The 17817-nt window shown below is 36.8% G+C and overlaps 1 protein-coding gene across 1 annotated transcript; it reads left to right on the forward strand.

The window, feature by feature from the left end:
• The first annotated feature begins 337 nt into the window (after window positions 1-337).
• On the forward strand, window positions 338-17442 carry LOC114358483 (E3 ubiquitin-protein ligase MARCH8). Its single transcript, XM_028312461.1, has 5 exons — window positions 338-1101; window positions 1402-1512; window positions 7617-7704; window positions 15337-15472; window positions 17121-17442. The coding sequence occupies exons 1-5, from the start codon at window positions 407-409 to the stop codon at window positions 17327-17329; spliced, it is 1239 nt and encodes a 412-aa protein (XP_028168262.1). The 5' UTR covers window positions 338-406; the 3' UTR covers window positions 17330-17442.
• The last annotated feature ends 375 nt before the right edge of the window (window positions 17443-17817 follow it).

The following is a 17817-nucleotide window of genomic DNA, read 5'->3' on the forward strand; positions in this document are numbered from 1 at the left end:
TAATTTGTTAGTAGGTACTTATTTCTCAGCCAAATGACGTCCACTGCTGGACAAAGGCACGGAAAGGCCTCCTCCAAGGTCTTCCACAATGTTCCACAGTAAGTTCCACAACAAGTTCGTTCGCTCGTTCGACGAACAAACGAACGAACTTATTTCTACTACTGCTTGTTGAATGTTTCAAAAGGTTTCAAATAAATAACTACATTCCTTGAAAATATTTTATCATTTTTATCAATTAAGATACTCAAAACTAAAACCTTTTTTTTTAATATTGCTTTTAAACATGTCAAATTAGCTGTCTTGTCAATAAAAACGTCAAATGCATTTGTCAAAAACTGCATCATTTACAGCAAGGTTTATTTGAAATATTTCACTAAACATACAAACAAATGGTACGCATCTTTTGATGGATGACAAAGATAAACCTGATACGAAAGATACAGAAGATCTGACGAATACAGTAAATGTTAACAAAGATGTGAAGCCAAATAACAATACCAACCAAAATGATGCAGGACCGTCATCCTTGCCTCTTCCAGGAGCTACAGAAAACATCAAAATCAATCTACAAATTACACCTGGACTATCTAAATCCGAACACAGTATATGCCACATTATCACTACCAAAGATGTAGCAAATGCTCTAAGATCTCTAAACATTAGTGCAAATCCTGTCCTTAAAACCAATATAAATGAGCTCAAAATCCCGATTTTCGACAAAGATGACAAAGAAGAAGCTGATCCGACGACGTTTGTTGATTTGAAGAAATTCATGGCGTCTTGTTTTAAAATTAATAAAGAAACTCATAGTGGCATTATTCTTGGTGACATACAAAATGTTGCAGCCCCTGTTATTACTGGTGAAGTGATACAAGAAGTTCCAAATACAAGTTGCAATACTGCTCCAATTAAACCAAATGAGGTTGTGGTAACATCTGGGGTAGAGCAAAAAGTGTCTAAAGTGGGTTCAGACAAGAAAAAGACTTCAGGGAATTTGTCAGAAAGATCTACAGAAAGGGAATTCCCGGTTGCGCAAAGGGACTCGCTTTCGAGTATCGGATCTAACGTTTGTAGAATCTGCATGACTAGAGGAAGGGAAAGGTCAGGTTTATATTGTACACCTTTTTGATTGGATTGAATCGGCATCATTTAGAGTATCTTTTAGGGGAGGGTTCATTTTGGGGGAAACTTTCACGTTAGTACAACAATACTCAGTCCTATTTTGGAGTTTATGCTAAATTCTTCACAAGGTAGACAGACGACCTCATAAAGGTATCAAAGGAAGGCGCTGGATGCAGGCCGCTACCGACCGGACAATCTTGAAATTATTGTTGGAGGCCTATGTTCAGCAGTGGATATCTTGTAGCTGAAATAATGATGATGATGATGGTATGATTGCAGATTGATATCGCCGTGTAACTGCAAGGGATCATTGGCGAATGTCCACCTGAGTTGCTTGGAGCGGTGGCTGAACCAAGTGGGCAGGAATCACTGTGAGCTGTGTGGTTACAGGTATGTGGAGTTCCATTCCAATAGTTAGATAATATTCCAGTGCAATGTTCATGTGTTTTAAGAGCGCTTTCACATAATAATATAGGCGTTTTTGTCGCGCGACTGTAGCGCTTCTAAGTCGCGCTGCAGTAGCGCGACTCGTATCCATACATAATACAGTTACGTGACAAAAACGCTTTTATTATGTGAAAGCGCTCTAAAAAAAGATGTGGCGGATTGCCGATCCTAGTCATTAAAGTTTTGATTTCTATAAATGACACAAAACCAGGAATGCGTTTCTTAATGTATGCAGTGGCCTCATCACAACCCCAGAAAAAAAATGTTGAACTTCTTGATTCAAATTGTAAATCGTAAATTAATTTGGAGAAAAAATTTTCTTGATATGAGAATTGTTAGTCCCATTCCAAAAGTTGTACTTGAGCATCAAATCGAACGGGGTGCACAGCTAATCTGCAAATCAAGTTATCGACCATTGAATCGGCTGATTTGCAGGTACTTCATAGTATTCTAGTTTTATTCTAGTCCAGTCTAAAACTAGACCAAACTCCTTAATCGCGACAACATCGAGCGCTCGATTACTTCCACTCGATATCGCTCCAAAAAGCGTATTTAATCGATAGTCGAGCGGTGGCGATTGTTAAAACTTCGCCGCTCGGAGCGACAGAGCCAGGTGGACGCGGTTTAGGTGGATGGAAGAGACATTGTTTGGAGGATTTAAGATAGCAGTTGCTCTACATTTTGATACAAAATAGTACCTATTACAACCGAATAAGATACGTACGCCCGTATTCAAAAACGATGCTTGCTTAAGTGAAGCAGCAAATCGAACGCACAGCGTTGAATAGAGCTCTGTGATTGGTTCGTGTGTCACCCTGGGCGTCCACCCGCACTGTGAGACCTCATAGTAATGTTTGCGAATACGGGCGTCAATTTCTTGATTACATGACTACGCCACCGTGGTTGATCTCTCTCGGCATAGAGGCTCTTAGTAGCACAAGCATATTCAAAGTGGACTAACGAGTGCTGATATTCCATCATCATCATCATCATCATCAGGTCATTTGAGGAGCAAAACCCCCTTTAATTTGCCAGAGTTTTGGCAACACTCAGTCGCGGGGCTCAGACTCTGAACGTTACGTCGCTGAGTGTTGCCAACCAGAGACAAATGGAGAATTTTGCCTACTACCCGTTCACGCTAAGTTTGCCTGTCCGTGGAATGTGCGTCTCCTCCCCCAACCGCGATTAAACGCAATTAGTTAGCGATTAAACGGAATTATGTGTCTTATTTTACGCAAATACACATTTTTTTTTTTCAATATTAATAAATAAAAATTATTTTAAATATAGTTTGTTATAGTTATAGACGCTTCCCTTCGAGTTACGTCATATCGCCAGCGGAAAACGTAAATCCAACGGATAGTACACTCCCCACGTTAGTCAGACTAAAGAGGCCTGATATTCATAAACTTGTCCGTTAATCGCCTTATATGACATCCACGGAAGAGTTGAGTGATCCTATCTACTCTGCCAAAACCATGTGGCCTAATAATAAATTCTCCTGTTAAAAATAATAATTGGATGTTCAATTAAACCGACATCTTCGTTCAGCTCAATGGTAACAACTAATTGCGGCCACTGAAGGACAGATCAGGCCTGGACGAGCAGTTCCTGAAACTTCGCGAGTGCCTCTTCGGTGTGCTATAAAATATTTTGGTATAGTCCGCACCGGTAGACAGTTATAGATCGTTTCATCCACGAAGACGCGCCCCACCATTCTTCCACTAATATTTGAGTGTTATCGGTACACGCTAAATCATCCATGAGTGCACACGCACACTACAATAATGACGCTTGGATTGCTCGGATCACACTCGCTGCATCCCGTGCTGACCTCGACCAAAAATTAGTGGGGCGCGTCTTCGTGGATGAAACGATCTTTGAAGCACATCGAACTTTTCATTTTTGTTTCCAAGTCACACTTATTACAACTAGGTACTTAGGATTCTAAGTTTCATGTCCCGTAGTCTGTATCTTTCTTTCAAAATTAAACATCATCATCATTTCTGCCACAGGACGTCCACTGCTGAACATAGGCCTCCCCGAATGATTTCCATATTGATCGCTTGGTAGCGGCCTGCATCCAGCGCCTTCCTGCTACCTTTATTAGGTCGTCGGTCCACCTTGTCCACGCCTAAAGTTTGTGCACCTACTATACTGCTGGCATTTTATCTTAGACTTAAATTATGTTTTTTAAGCATCAAATCAATATTTTCCCATCATAATTAAAACTAAGTAACCTACTCATGCATAAAATTCAAAATCCTCTGATACAACCATAATGATTTTACTCCGCCCTCGCAAATTAAGTTAAAAAGTATTCATTATTCAGTCAACATTTTCTTATATTTCCAAAAGAACCGTACATTTTTAGGGTTCCGTACCCAACGGGTAAAAACGGGACCCTTTACTAAGACTCTACTGTCTGTCTGTCACCAGGCTGTATCTTATGAACCGTGATAGCTAGAAGGTTGAAATTTTCACAGATGATGTATTTCTGTTACCGTTATAACAACAAATACTGAAAACAGATTGAAATAAATATTTAATTGGGTCTCCCAGTGGGAATAAAACAAACTTGATTTTTTTGCCGTTTTGCTTGAAAACCTTAATTTCAGAAGCAAAAAACATAACCCTCCTAATGGCGCATTCGGGTAACTATTTACATACTGAGCATATTATACTCGTGCTGATGATGTGGAAATCCTTGGGGAGGGCTTCGTCCAGCAGGGGACGTCATTAGGCTGAAACAAACAAACGAATGAACTTTACACGGAATTCTCAGTGCGCGAGTCCGACTCGCACTTGCCCGGTTTCTCTAAAACATTTTCTTGGCGGACCCTCGCCGAACTAAAATGATGCCAATCATCATTAAACGTTCTGTCGATTTTTTGCGCGAACCCTTTCATAATTACGATTTTGTACTTAGCTTTTATCTTTTCGGGAATAGAAGAAGTTTGAAGTGTTTATTTTTTAGATAACTTTTAAGAAAATTGTGAGGTCTATTGTCCAGTGTTACACAATCTATGGGAAAATAGCGTTTGATAACTATACAAAAATAAATCAATTATGGTAAAAACCAACCAAACTTTGCTGTGAACTGAATTAGCTTACATTTTTTTATTTCATACATATTAAACTTGAGTAGGTAAGCATTTTACATATTTGTGCCTAGGAATTACTAAAAATGCTTACAAAAATATATGTTTTCATTGCCCTTGTCTCGTTAAAGCGTGTAACATATTAAAACCAACAGTGTTACTTAGAAATAAACCATGAAAACTGGTATAAATCCACAAAATTAAACGAATTAATCAACGAAATATGCACTAAGGAATAGCCGGTGTAATCTACGACGGCCGGATTCCTACACTCGTAATTTAAGCGAGTCTATCCACTAGTTGTGGCACGCGGTTTTGTCTGCATAGTTGCTATTCTTAATTTGCTAGGGTCGACTTGTCACAAGGACAAGCTTGTGTAAATTCGTCACACTTCATGTCATTGTGTCTCGTGACAGACAGTACTTATTAACTTTATGACAAACTAGCTTTTGCCCGCGGCTTCACCCGCGTGAAATTTAGTTTGTCACAGATCGTCATAAATTATAGCCTATATGTTATACTGCAAAGTTTCATCAAAATCCGTTTCATAGTTTTTGCGTGAAAGAGTAACAAACATCCAGACATACAGACATCCACACAAACTTTAGCATTTATAATATTATAGTAGAATTTTCCTTTCATCCCCTGTTTTTCGTCAACCTCCGTAGGATTTTTGCGACAAAATACATATAGCAATGTAGTATCTTCTCAAAGTTTCAATTTTGTAGATACCAAAAGTACCTAAAAATCAAAGAATGTAGCAAACAGTCAGAGTGACTTAGTTTCGTGCTATTATTAATTAATAGGGTACCTACAGATTTATTTCAATGCCCCTAGCAATAATCTAAACCTCGAATTTAGTCATTTAATTATTACGATTCAATTATTTCAAAGCTGTTAATAGGTTTACTAACCATTGATAAATATGAAAATTAAATACAAACATAGGTATATTCTGCTAAATGTAGCTTTAAATAAACTGCCTGTTGATTTTCAAATAAAAGTTAGCTTGTCTGTGGACTGTACTTATTTAGTACTTATTAGCATTTAGATCTAAAAATCTGTTTGCAATATGAGAATAATGATACACAAATGAGAGGCTGAAATGGTTTTACGCTGTGGTTTTTCGTACTTATCTAAAGTTTTATAGATACTTAACATAAACATATAAAAAAAACTAGCTAAAAGTATGCTAACTTTTATGGCTTATAGCCAGTTTTTTTAATCTTCAGATAGTAATAGAATAAGTTTGATGTCTTTTCTACAGAAAATATTATGTCTTTAAGACTTTTTATCTCCAAGGAAAACTTTTCTAGCGAAAATCGGCCCCAGTAATTTTATTTCACAAAAAACCAAACTAAAAGTGCCCCCAACGTACGTTTATTGAAACGATTTTATTGCTGTTTTATTAGTTTTAGTTTTATGTTCGAAAATACTAAGAACTAACTTCCAAAATTGTTTTCATAACCTTTTTTACCAGTAAAACAACTATATTCACAAAGATTACTATGAGGTCTCACAGTGCGCGTGGACGCACAGGGTAATACAATCACAGATCTCTGTTCAATACTGTGCGTTCGATTTACTACTTCGTTTAAGCATCGTTTGTGAATACGGGCGTAACTCTGCTCAAATCTTTATTTTATCCACACACAGACATTTTCATTTTGCGTTTAGTTTCTGCGATAATATCTCAAGAATGTGTGAATGCACAGATTACAAATAGCGTCTTGCAATCCTCCGGGTATTTGCAACGAACGCTCGTAGCGATTCGTAGCATGCTACGGGCTACGAGGAAATTGCTACAGCGCGGTGCACTGCTACAATGTTTTGGGTTCTTACATTTTTATTTTTATTTTTCAGTATGTAGGTATGTATGAACGGTACGTTTAGCTTAATATTGCGGAATCTTAATGTATGCTAACATGTACGTAAGCGTATCAATACACAAATACATTCTACACGAGGTATATTGAGGAAATCTGATCAAAAGTTAAGTACTCATAGTTTTATTCCTACAAACATTAAGGCAAACTTTATGGTTTATTATCATACTATTATCACCAGCAATAGGTAAGCAAAGAAGTAATTACCTCTGCAATTTAAATTCCAAGCGTTACGAGAATTTCGTAGCCTTTCGTAGCTAGGTACATGCTATGAAAATACTACGAAACTACAAAGTTTTTTGTTGATTGAGATACAGGAAAATGGTAATAAATGTTTATGAATTCTATAAAGGAATTTTGCACGAGCTTTGAAACTCCCAAATTCCGATTATACTAAAACTAATATTAAACTTTAATAGCTAAAATGAGGGTATTAATAAGTACTAGGAAATGGTTATAACAATTTCTCTGAAACCGTGATATAACCAAACTGGGAAATGATTTTAATATGCTACTCGATTGTCACAATAGGGAATTGAATGGAGGACCTTCGGGTTGGGAATGTGACACTCGAACTATGAGAACACGGGGATGGAGTTTTCTTGGAATAAACGTGTTTGTACTCGGTTTTGTACGGCTCAAATTCCAAGATAATAGGGTAAAGAAATTTAAAATTATTTTACGTATTGGACTCTAGTTCAGTTAGTTATGTACTTACTATTGTTGTTTGATCGTCATGAAATTCCAAGAACAGCTAAGTTTAAAGATTATAAAAAACACATTTAAAGAGAAAATTAAGGTTTTAATACTCAATACTATAGTATAATAATATATCCTACTAATATTATCAAGGTGAAAGTTTGTGTGGATGTTTGTTACTCTTTCACGCAAAAACTACTGAACGGATTTTGATGAAACTTTACAGTATTATTATTTATAACCCAGAATAACATATAGGCTATAATTTATGGCGATCTGTGACAAACTAAATTTCACGCGGGTGAAGCCGCGGGCGGCCGCTAGTAATAGAATAATAATAGTTTGTACTGTTTTGTTCTAGCTACCCTGCCATAAGGACCCCTCGGTACACCGTCCTCCAAGCCCTGAGGCTCTGGTTTGGGAACCCTCGGAATAGGAGTCACTTACAGGTAAAACCTATTTAATGTATCTCTACAAAATTACTTTTCTCCAGCTAACTCTAGTTCTACTTAGTTAAGTTAGTTATGACTCATGTTAACATTAATCTATACCTACTTATATTAAATCTGTAGAGAGGTCAATTCTGTACATGAAATATATTTTCAAAATAACTATCAGCGGGTGATTAGTGATCGATACTGATTCCAAAACAGCAATCAGTAAAAAATTTGTCTGTCTGTCTGTATGTTCCTTATAGAAACAAAAACTACTCTACGGATTTTAACGAAACTAGGTAATATTATTCTTCATACTCCTGGGCAGATTATAGTATACTTAGGAATTCCCACGGGAACAGGAATTAGCGGGAATATTCTTTTGTATGAAAAATCTAAACCGCTTAAGTTAGACGCTTGAAATTTGGCATGTAGGTACCTTAGGAAACTGAAAGCTTAGTTACAACAGGATATTGCAAAATTCCCACCGGAACGGGAGTTAGCGGGAAAAAACATTTGCATGAAAAAATGTAAACCGCGTAAGATCGTATATGAAGGGGGTAAAACGGGATCCACGCGTACGAAGTCGCAGGCGGCCGCTAGTCATAAGTAAATGTTAACATTAATTCGTTCGTTCGTTCGTTTCAGCCAAATGACGTCCACTGCTGGACAAAGGCCTCCCCCAAGGTTTTCCACAATGAACGGTCCTGCGCTGCCCGCATCATAATAATATAATTATAACATTAATCTTCTTCTTTTCGTGTCGACAACAAACCTACACAGTGTCAGCCCAAAACTCCGCCACAAGAGTGGCGTTGTCAGTAGCACTCATCAAATCCTCCTGAGTGCAGTTGCTTGGGCACTCAGGGCATGACATCAGGTGCCTCATCGACTGGGGAACAAAACCGCACCTGCACTCCATGTTCAAGCCATCCAAGAATCCCCACCTGGCCAGATTGTCCTTACTACGGCCAACCTGCGTCCGAAGTCTATTTAAACATTAATTAATTATAATACTTAAATAGATACGTCACCATGAAATTGTGAATTTTGTCAGGTTATGATCTGACGTAGTTAGATTACAATCTAACCTATACAATCTCACGCGTTATATTGTAAACTGACGAAGCTCACAATTTCACGTTGATATACCTATGTAAGACTACCGTACGTACCGGAAAACGCAGCGTGGGTCGTCCACCCACAAGGTGGACCGAAGACTTCTTAAAGGTAGCAGGGAGGCGCTACCAACCGGGCGACATGGAAATCATTGGGGGAGGCCTATGTTCAGCAGTGGACGTCCTATGGCTGAGATGATGATGATGAAAACTACATGCTCGATGATATATCTTTTTCATAAGCTTCAGCGTTACTTTTAATTATACATCGAGCTTNAATAAAAATATTTAAAATCGCTACACATCGAATCCCTCTCATAGTCCACAACCGTATATCTGCCGTGACGGGGGTCGCTATAAAGCAACTTTTACGACGCTAGTGGGCGTTTAAACGACTATGTATCGTCCAAAATGTACGCGAATTCGGCACGCAAGACGAATGTTCGGCTCGGTAAACTATTAGGTCAAGCGGTAGTTTGTTCTTCTTTTACACTGCCGAATTACTTAAAAGTTAGGACGAAAATATAGAGAACTTTCATAATATTTGTAGTGGTTCATCATCGTCATCATTATTTCATCCACAGGACGTCCACTGCTGAACATAGGCGTCCCCCAATGATTTCCACATAAATAGTGCTTCTACTATCTACGAATTAATCAGTCAGCTGTAGGCCGCGATAAGCGATTATCACGCCATTTTATCGATTTTGCCCATACATTTGGACGTCGATAAGAGTAGGAAGTATATCATCATGGCGCGCATCCTAGGATGTCTGGTCATAGTAGGACTCCAATAGAGTAAATAAATTCAGCAATTGTAGCCAATAAAAGTAATTATGTATTATATTTATTTTTTCTATTGAAAAAAACAACATCTTGAATTTCAGTTGAAAAAAACCTAAATCATATCACAGCCTCCTTTATTTACATAGTGTAACAAACAGAATTTAATTTACCGTCGCCTCATAAATCTAACGTAACAAACATCGTGAACTAACAAATCGCGAGCAAACCATAACGGATTGGCACCGCTGCTCAAACTATTTGTCAACGCCCACTCTGACCGCGGCTGTCAGCGATCTAAAGGCCGCGCGGGTACAATACTGCTAAACTCAATAAATAAGACTGTGTTGCACTATCTTACTTTAACTTTGACAAACGTCAAAAATCAGTCAAACTCCATATCAAAAAACACCGGTTATCGTTATAGTTACGGTCTAAAGTAGGTGGTGCTACTCAGCCTAAGGCCCAGTTTTTTGATTCATAGTTAAAATAACTGATTGTTAAATTTTGATACTAATGGTTAAATATTAACAAAATGTAAACTAACAAAAACCGGGCCTAAGGCCCGGTTTTTTGATTCGTAGTTAAAATAACCAATGGTCAAATTTGACAGATGTCAAATGACAAGTGGTTAAATATTAGAAAAAAATGTTTTTCGAACAATGGTTAGCTTGACTTTTAGTACATTTTTTAACTATTAGATAACATTTTGTTAATATTTAACCATTAGTAGCAAAATTTAACAATTTGTTATTTTAACTATGAATCAAAAAACTGGGCCTAAGTGTTTAACATTGTTTTAAAGCCACATTTTTAATAATTAATTTGTGCAATAGTCCCGTTAGCCCCTCGTAGATACTTAGCTAAATATTCTTGTGTTACGGGTGTGAGCTTACCATAATAGTCCAGCGACAACGGGATTCGAATCCGCGTTCCTCGGATGTCGAGTCGGCCACGTTACTCACTCATATAATATGGATGTACCTGACCAAGCTTTATGAAACAAAAAGTACTGGAAAGTCTAAGCATTTTAATTTATTTTACCTATATTAAAAATAAAAAGCTTGAACTAATTTAGTTTTTATTTCTAGCTAAAGGTACCTAAATATTGAAGATTTTGTAACCGACCCCTTTTCTTTGCGGTCCAATGTATTTAATTTAAAACACATACCTAACACAGGTGACTTCGTTCATATTGTTTCATCACAGACTACACATCATTTCCTACATTACATTTCAGAGATAATCGTAGCCTTGAAAATTGGATTTTGCATGTAAGATTATAACTTCACTAATTTTCGTATTAACAACGTTTAGAATTTAGCAGTACCTAGTCTTTAATAGACGAATCTACTCAACAACAACAACAGAAAATTATCAGAATTTTTCATCACAAACTTTGTTATGAACGTCACGCATCCAAGCCTCAAGACATCTTCCGAGTATCATTATTATTTATTCGACACGATTTCTCCGTATCTTCATTAATATTATACATTGGCTGTTCAAAAATTCTCCGCGTGTCATATTCCATAGCTTCTCAAACCATCCGTCACCCCCCACTATGACCGCACCCGTCCTCTTGACGTGACGCGGTGTGACAAGACGCCCTATATTGGATTCCTGCCCCTTGTCACTTCGTATAAGTGAACTAGCGTGTGCCGTTGACTTTAATTGACAAGTTTATGTTTGTTATGAAATAAGCTTGGGGTGTTTTGCTGGAAATATTGTGGGGGTAAAAAATGTTTGGATATTTTTTTGGGTGTATGAAAATAAGCGCTAGTCCTGAATACGAATGAATTATATGGCCATGAATTATATCAATCGTTTTAAGTAATAGTTTTCAAGTTATATCTATATAAACTAAAGGTTTAGCGTTTAACTCAGGCGGTGCTTGAGGTATATGGAAGCGTCACGGGAGGAGTTTTTGAGGCGTCAAACGTCAGTAGCACTTCAAAATGTACAGTCACGGAATGAAAAGGTTCGTCAGTTTTCAAATTGATTCCTTCAACGAATCGCGAGCACATAATACCTTTTGAAACTATGTTACAGAATAATCTCGAGTTAGAGAAAATAATCTTTAACTGTTCGTCGGTAAAGTTCAAAATTATTCAAATCAAAGTTGTTTGACGATTTATCTTGTCAAGAAGATTATTATGATTGATAAACTAAAACCTTCTTGTTGGTTCAACCTGCCATTATTATTTCTTTTAAATAAAAAAAAACTTGTCAATTGGTCAATGTCATCATTGCATTGCACTGATGGGATAGAAAAATAAACAAGCAAAACCTTATTCGTTAGCAAACGTCATATTTATTTCAATGTTAGCAGCACTGTTTCTTGCACTGTTATGTTGGCAGGTTTGACTCTTACAGTACCTAGTGCAAGCGAAAACCGACACTAAGGTAACGAACCTTTTCATTCCGCGACTGTACTTTAGATTGGTATATTACTATATTCTGTCACGTCGTAAAACTCATAAAAAACTCATAAAACTCATTTATTTTTGCAAATAGGCTTTTAAAAAGCACTTTTACACGTCCCAATATAAACCCTACTACTGCTTCGGGACAATAAATGGGCTGCAGTGAGAAGAAGCAGTAATAATTATGTCAATGTCACCCCGTGCCGCTCCCATGCCTCAGGCACTGACTAAAGCTGACTTTTGCACTGATAAGTTTGTTGGTTTCTTTTTTAATGAACCTTAAAAAATTCTCTATTTTACATTATACATTATTAACGGGTACAGATTCTTCTACGATAACCTTTTTAAGTTGAACAAATTAAACAACATTTTTCATGTTACATTTTATTTACGCCACGAATATTCTCAGAAAGACGATTTTCCCACAAATACAATTAACCCTGTGGCTTATTTTTGCATTTCCTTTTAAATTGTAACCTTCCTAGAATACTTATCTACCAAGGAAATACAATCTCAAGGCGGAAGACTTTTTAAATAATAATTAAGTGCAAATGGTTTTCCCATAATTTTCCATTCCTTGAAATCGACAAAAAAAAGGATTGATCAATCTTTTTCCTTATTTATCTCGCTAGATAGATAAAACTTTTATTTGCAACTAACTTTCCGCCCGCGGCTTCGCGCGCGTGGACTACATTATCTACATATTTTACGGAACCCTATTTTTATCTAAAATAAAATTTAGTCTATGTTACACGTGAATAATGTAGCTTTCGAATGGTGAAAGAATTTTTAAAAACGGTCCAGTAGTTTTTGAGCCTATTCATTACAACCAAACAAACAAACGAAAGTTTTCCTCTTTATAATATTATAAGTGTAGATAAGGTAGAGGACACAAGAGAGTCAGCGAGTGAAGCGAGGAAGCACTACACCTTAGCTTCCTTGTGGTATGATATCCCATATCCCGCACGACAATAGCCCAATGGTGTTGGACTGGCCGAATCGAGATCCGAGGAACGCGGGTTCGAACCACGCCGCCGCGCTGGCCTATTGTGGTGAACCCAGTAACTCAAGCATTACTTAGCTTACCACGAGGGGTTAACAGGACTACATAAAGGTGCGTACGGATTGCGCGTACCCTGGTACGCGTACTCAGTTTACGCGTATCCGGAGTGCATAGTCCATACATACATGGACTGGTCCATACATACATGGACTGCGGCTGCCCACGATAGTTCGTTCGACGTTTGTTTCAGCCAAATGACGTCAACTGCTGGACAAAGGCCTCCCCCAAGGTTTTCCACAACTACCGGTTGATCATCAGATTGTCGGTCGAACTAATGGGAGGCCTGACCACACTACGTCTTCTAGCCGATTTAGTTCTAACGGGACATAATTTCAACAAGATACATTTTCAATTGATTGATGAATTGAAAATGTGTGATGCGAAAGTTTGGATGTCTGGATGTCCGGATGTCTGGATGTTTGTTACTCTTTCACGCAAAAACTGCTGAACGGATTTTGATAAAACTTTACAGAATAACATATAGGCTATAATTTATGACGATCTGTGACAAACTAAATCTCACGCGGGTGAAACCGTGGGCAAAAGCTAGTATTTCATATTTACAAATTACTTACCTACTTCCAAAAGTAAACATTGCCAATTCTCGATCGGTTCCTACCGTAATCGGTAAACTAATCGATTTCTTAAATTAAATAACCTTTCTATATCGATTCTAATCTCCGCACCGCGTATCAAAGCAAATACAAGGCCGATGCGTGAAACAGGTATAAGTAAAAACCGGCCAAGTGCGTGTCGGACTCACGCACAAAGGGTTCCGTACCATTGATTTATGAAATTAAAATTATTATTTCTTTTAATTTAAGTTATTTGTATGAAAGATTACGCGGTAATAAGCGGTTTACTATTTACGAGGTATTAAAAAAAACTACTTACTAGATCTCGTTCAAAATAATTTTCGTTGGTAGTTTTTATAGTAATGTACATCATATGTTTTTTTTTAGATTTTTCATTTTCTTATTTTGGAAGTTAGAGGGGGGACCAACTTTTTTCCACTTTGGAAGCGTCTGAAAAAAAAAATTTTAGAAACCTCGATATCATTTTTGAAGACCTATCAATAGATACCCCACACGTATGTGTTTAAAGAAAAAAAAATTTGAGTTTCAGTTCTAAGTATGGGGAGCCCCCAATATTTTTTTTATTTTCTATTTTTGCATCAAAATCTTAATGCGGTTCACAGAATACATCTACCTACCAAGTTTCAACAGTATAGCTCTTATAGTTTCGAAAAAAATGGCTGTGACATACGGACGGACAGACGAACAGACAGACATGAAGAATCTATAAGGGTTCCGTTTTTTGCCATTTGGCTACGGAACCCTAAAAATCCACGATTCGAGCAAATTCTATCTAGATTTCAAGCTCACGCCCGTTTATTCTCTTTGAAGTCCGAACTCGATTTTGTTTCGATTCCGATTTTGATTTATTCAATGTATTCGACTGTCGAATTTCAGTCAATTTTGAAAATATATTTTACCTCTTTCGAATATAGCGAATGCGATTCGTCGTATCCATTCGGAAATCGATATTCTAACATCAGGGTACCTGATATCATGGTTACCTGAAATGCAAGTAACCTAACTATGTTGGTTGGGTTATCAAAAAACTAAAATTTTTATTAATATGTTCAATTTGTATGGACTCTAACGTCACTTACATGTGACACGTCAATTATATTATTATTTTTTTTTTTTGTTTTATCGCTAACATAAATAAATACTCTTCATATTTGTCCCAGCTAGGTTTCGTAGAGTTACAGAAAATTCTCCAAACTTATCTCTGAAAAATCACTTTTTTTCACACTCTGTATTTTTATTCAATTTAATTCTAATAAAGCTGAACTACGAGTGAAATTATGGATCTTTTTAACAACTTTTTTCCTTATTTTCTACACAGCCCAAAACAAACTTCTGTCTAAGCGAAATTTACTTGTTCCTAACCAAGATTAAGTTCCTTGGTACTTTCTAGAAAGCTTCCTCTGCTTTTAAGATCAAAGTCTTCGAGTTTTAAAGTATCAAGACCTAACAAAATCCAACTTCAAAACATTTACAAGTGCATTAAGCCCGAAACACTGCCATTTAACTTTTATACTCCCCTGCATTGAGTTCAAAATGGTTTAGCACTACCAAAACTTACATGTACTGGCTGTAAAGCATCTTCCCGCGTTATTTTTGTCTCAAGTTTGCGAACAGATTTTTAACCATATTGCAACAGTTTTAAAGTTGTTTTTTGTCCACAGTCTGACTGCCTAATATTCTGGCTACTATCCACCGTAACAGCTGGTCTGCTGGCGGTATGCATCGTTGGCACACAATACTTTGTTATCGAGGGCAATAAATTTGGTAAGCTCGATGCAAGTCTTAGAAAGGAGGAAGGTGTGTGGTATTTTTTTCACGTCCTTTTTTTGAATTTTTGTTAGATCTTTTTTTTTATTTTGCCGTCAGAAAAGGTTTAGTTTTAAAAATCCATATTTAAACATAAAAAGAGGTTGTAAATGATTTTTAATGCTTAGCTTTTCTGACGGCTTTAATTTTTTGTTATTTCTATGGTGGTGGTTTGGTAGAGCTGGATAGAGACCACAGATTAGAGAGTATGTGATAGAGACAATATGTATCAAATATCAATCAATTGAGAATGTTACTAGGTATGCAAAATCACTTGAAACCTATGTTACAGTTAAGATTTTACATTTACAAATACATTAGTTTTTATTTCATTCAAAAATACCCAGTAGTTATGATTTTATAGGCATTCAAAGTTCGCTTAAATATTGAGTCCCGCCGACGGTCACGTGACCCCGTGTGACGTACATTCACAGCGTCCGCTCACTAGAAAACGGATATAAACATACTTAAATATTTTTTTTTTTGTAAATACAAACTTATTATACATATTAACACCCAGACCCATCACAGAAATTAAAATTGAACCAAACCCAAACTTGATGCGATTGTGTCGTTTTATTGCTAATTACCTTCCAGCTCCATCATTAGACCCCGATTACTACATAGAATTAAAATACTCATCAATTTGTATAGCACCGTCGTATCGAGAATGTATGATGAATATGGCACAAACAAGGGCCTTGTTTGAATATTTAGGCTTTCTAATTAATGAGGAAAAGAGTTGTTTTATTCCTTCCAATAGATGCACGTACTTAGGATTCATAATTGACTCCAGAAACTTTCAAGTCTGTTTACCTGATGCTAAAAGACATCACATATTAACAGAATTAACAAAATTGAGTCGTCTTCAACGTTGCTCAATTCGACACTTTGCTCGTGTTGTTGGTCTTCTTACTGCCGCTTGCCCAGGTGTACAATATGGTTGGCTTTACACAAAGCAGATGGAAAGATGTAAATATCTTGCTCTCCTGCAGTCCGATGATGATTACGATGCTTATATGAATATACCTACATATTTACAAGATGATTTTAAATGGTGGATTGGTTCAATTAAAAATGCAATTAATCCAATTAGAGAAGATATTTACACCTTAGAGATTTTCTCTGATGCAAGTAAAACATGGTCATCCAAATCACATGTGTTTGCGAAATTTCAGCTTAATCGGTTGCCTGGAAGTGGGTCTTAATTCAGTTTGCAAGATTCCACCCATACAAATATGAGCCACTCGTTGTAAAATGACGTCACGCGCATAAAATGGCGGGCCGGCCGCCGCCCGCACTTTTAAAATTCAATATCTTGGAAACTAATTGACGTATCGAAATAATTCTTTCACGTGTATTTTTTATTTTTAACAGAGAATACAGAAAGCTAAAAAACAAAATTAGTGAACATTCTTCATTGCTATAAATGACTTATAACAAATTTAACTCACAGATACCTACAGAATGCCTTATGTGGCCTCAAGTTCGCCTTATGTATAATTTTGTTTGGCACATTGAATAACATAAATTCGATCAATAGCTGTGTCTCGCACTCCTTAAAATAATAAATGAAAGGAATAAATTATTAAAAAATATAAAAATAGTTGCTATATTCTTCATCCCATCACTATTTCAGGCATATCCCACCGCATAACGGAAACAGCAATGGACTTCTTTATGGCAATAGTGTTGTGCGGGTACTCTGTCACAGTATACCTACTTTGGAAGGATCACTACGTCATGTGGAACAGGTGGCGACGAGCGAACGTCAATGTGAGACTGTTACTGTCACCTGATGCCAATCCCGTGCCATTCGTGCCCCGCCCGCGGTACAATATTGTGTGAAATTATCGAGTGATTTCAAAATTTCGCTGTGATTTCTGGAACGTGATATTTTTGTCGTCGCCGTCGCTATTATAAAACATTTTATTATTCATGTTAACTCATTGTTTCTTAAACTTCTGCTACTGTTTGTATGACTTAGGTAATAGTGGATTATTTACCAATCAGGTGAGATTAAACTTGCATTGTTAATGTGTTTCATATTAATAAAATATTTACATAGCATTTGGTTTTTTATTGGATTCTACCCACTATAGTTTCTCTCTACCACCGATTTGGGACAAGATATCAGCTGATAATAAGAAGTAGCAGAAGAAAATTGGTGAAACTTTGCCACCCTTGTGTTTATAATAGGTAGGTCTTCTTCTTACAGGAAACTTTGACCCGTTCCAATCACCAAATGACGTCCAATGCTGGACTTATCAAAGCCAAATTACAGCATTATCGATCAAGTGTCCCCATATTGATATTACTACAATACAAAGTCTGAT

This window comes from Ostrinia furnacalis, unplaced genomic scaffold, assembly GCF_004193835.3.
Source record: "Ostrinia furnacalis isolate ACB-3 unplaced genomic scaffold, ASM419383v2 OfSCF3961, whole genome shotgun sequence".
NCBI lineage: Eukaryota > Metazoa > Arthropoda > Insecta > Lepidoptera > Crambidae > Ostrinia > Ostrinia furnacalis.

What these genes read in the sequence shown, in the direction of transcription:
- LOC114358483 (XM_028312461.1), top strand. Translation starts at nt 407, where the DNA reads ATGGATGACAAAGATAAACCTGATACGAAAGATACAGAAGATCTGACG. An exon ending in GGAATAGGAGTCACTTACAG is followed by an intron (nt 7,705 to 15,336) that starts GTAAAACCTATT and finishes TTTTGTCCACAG; the next exon opens with TCTGACTGCCTAATATTCTG. An exon ending in AAGTCTTAGAAAGGAGGAAG is followed by an intron (nt 15,473 to 17,120) that starts GTGTGTGGTATT and finishes TCACTATTTCAG; the next exon opens with GCATATCCCACCGCATAACG.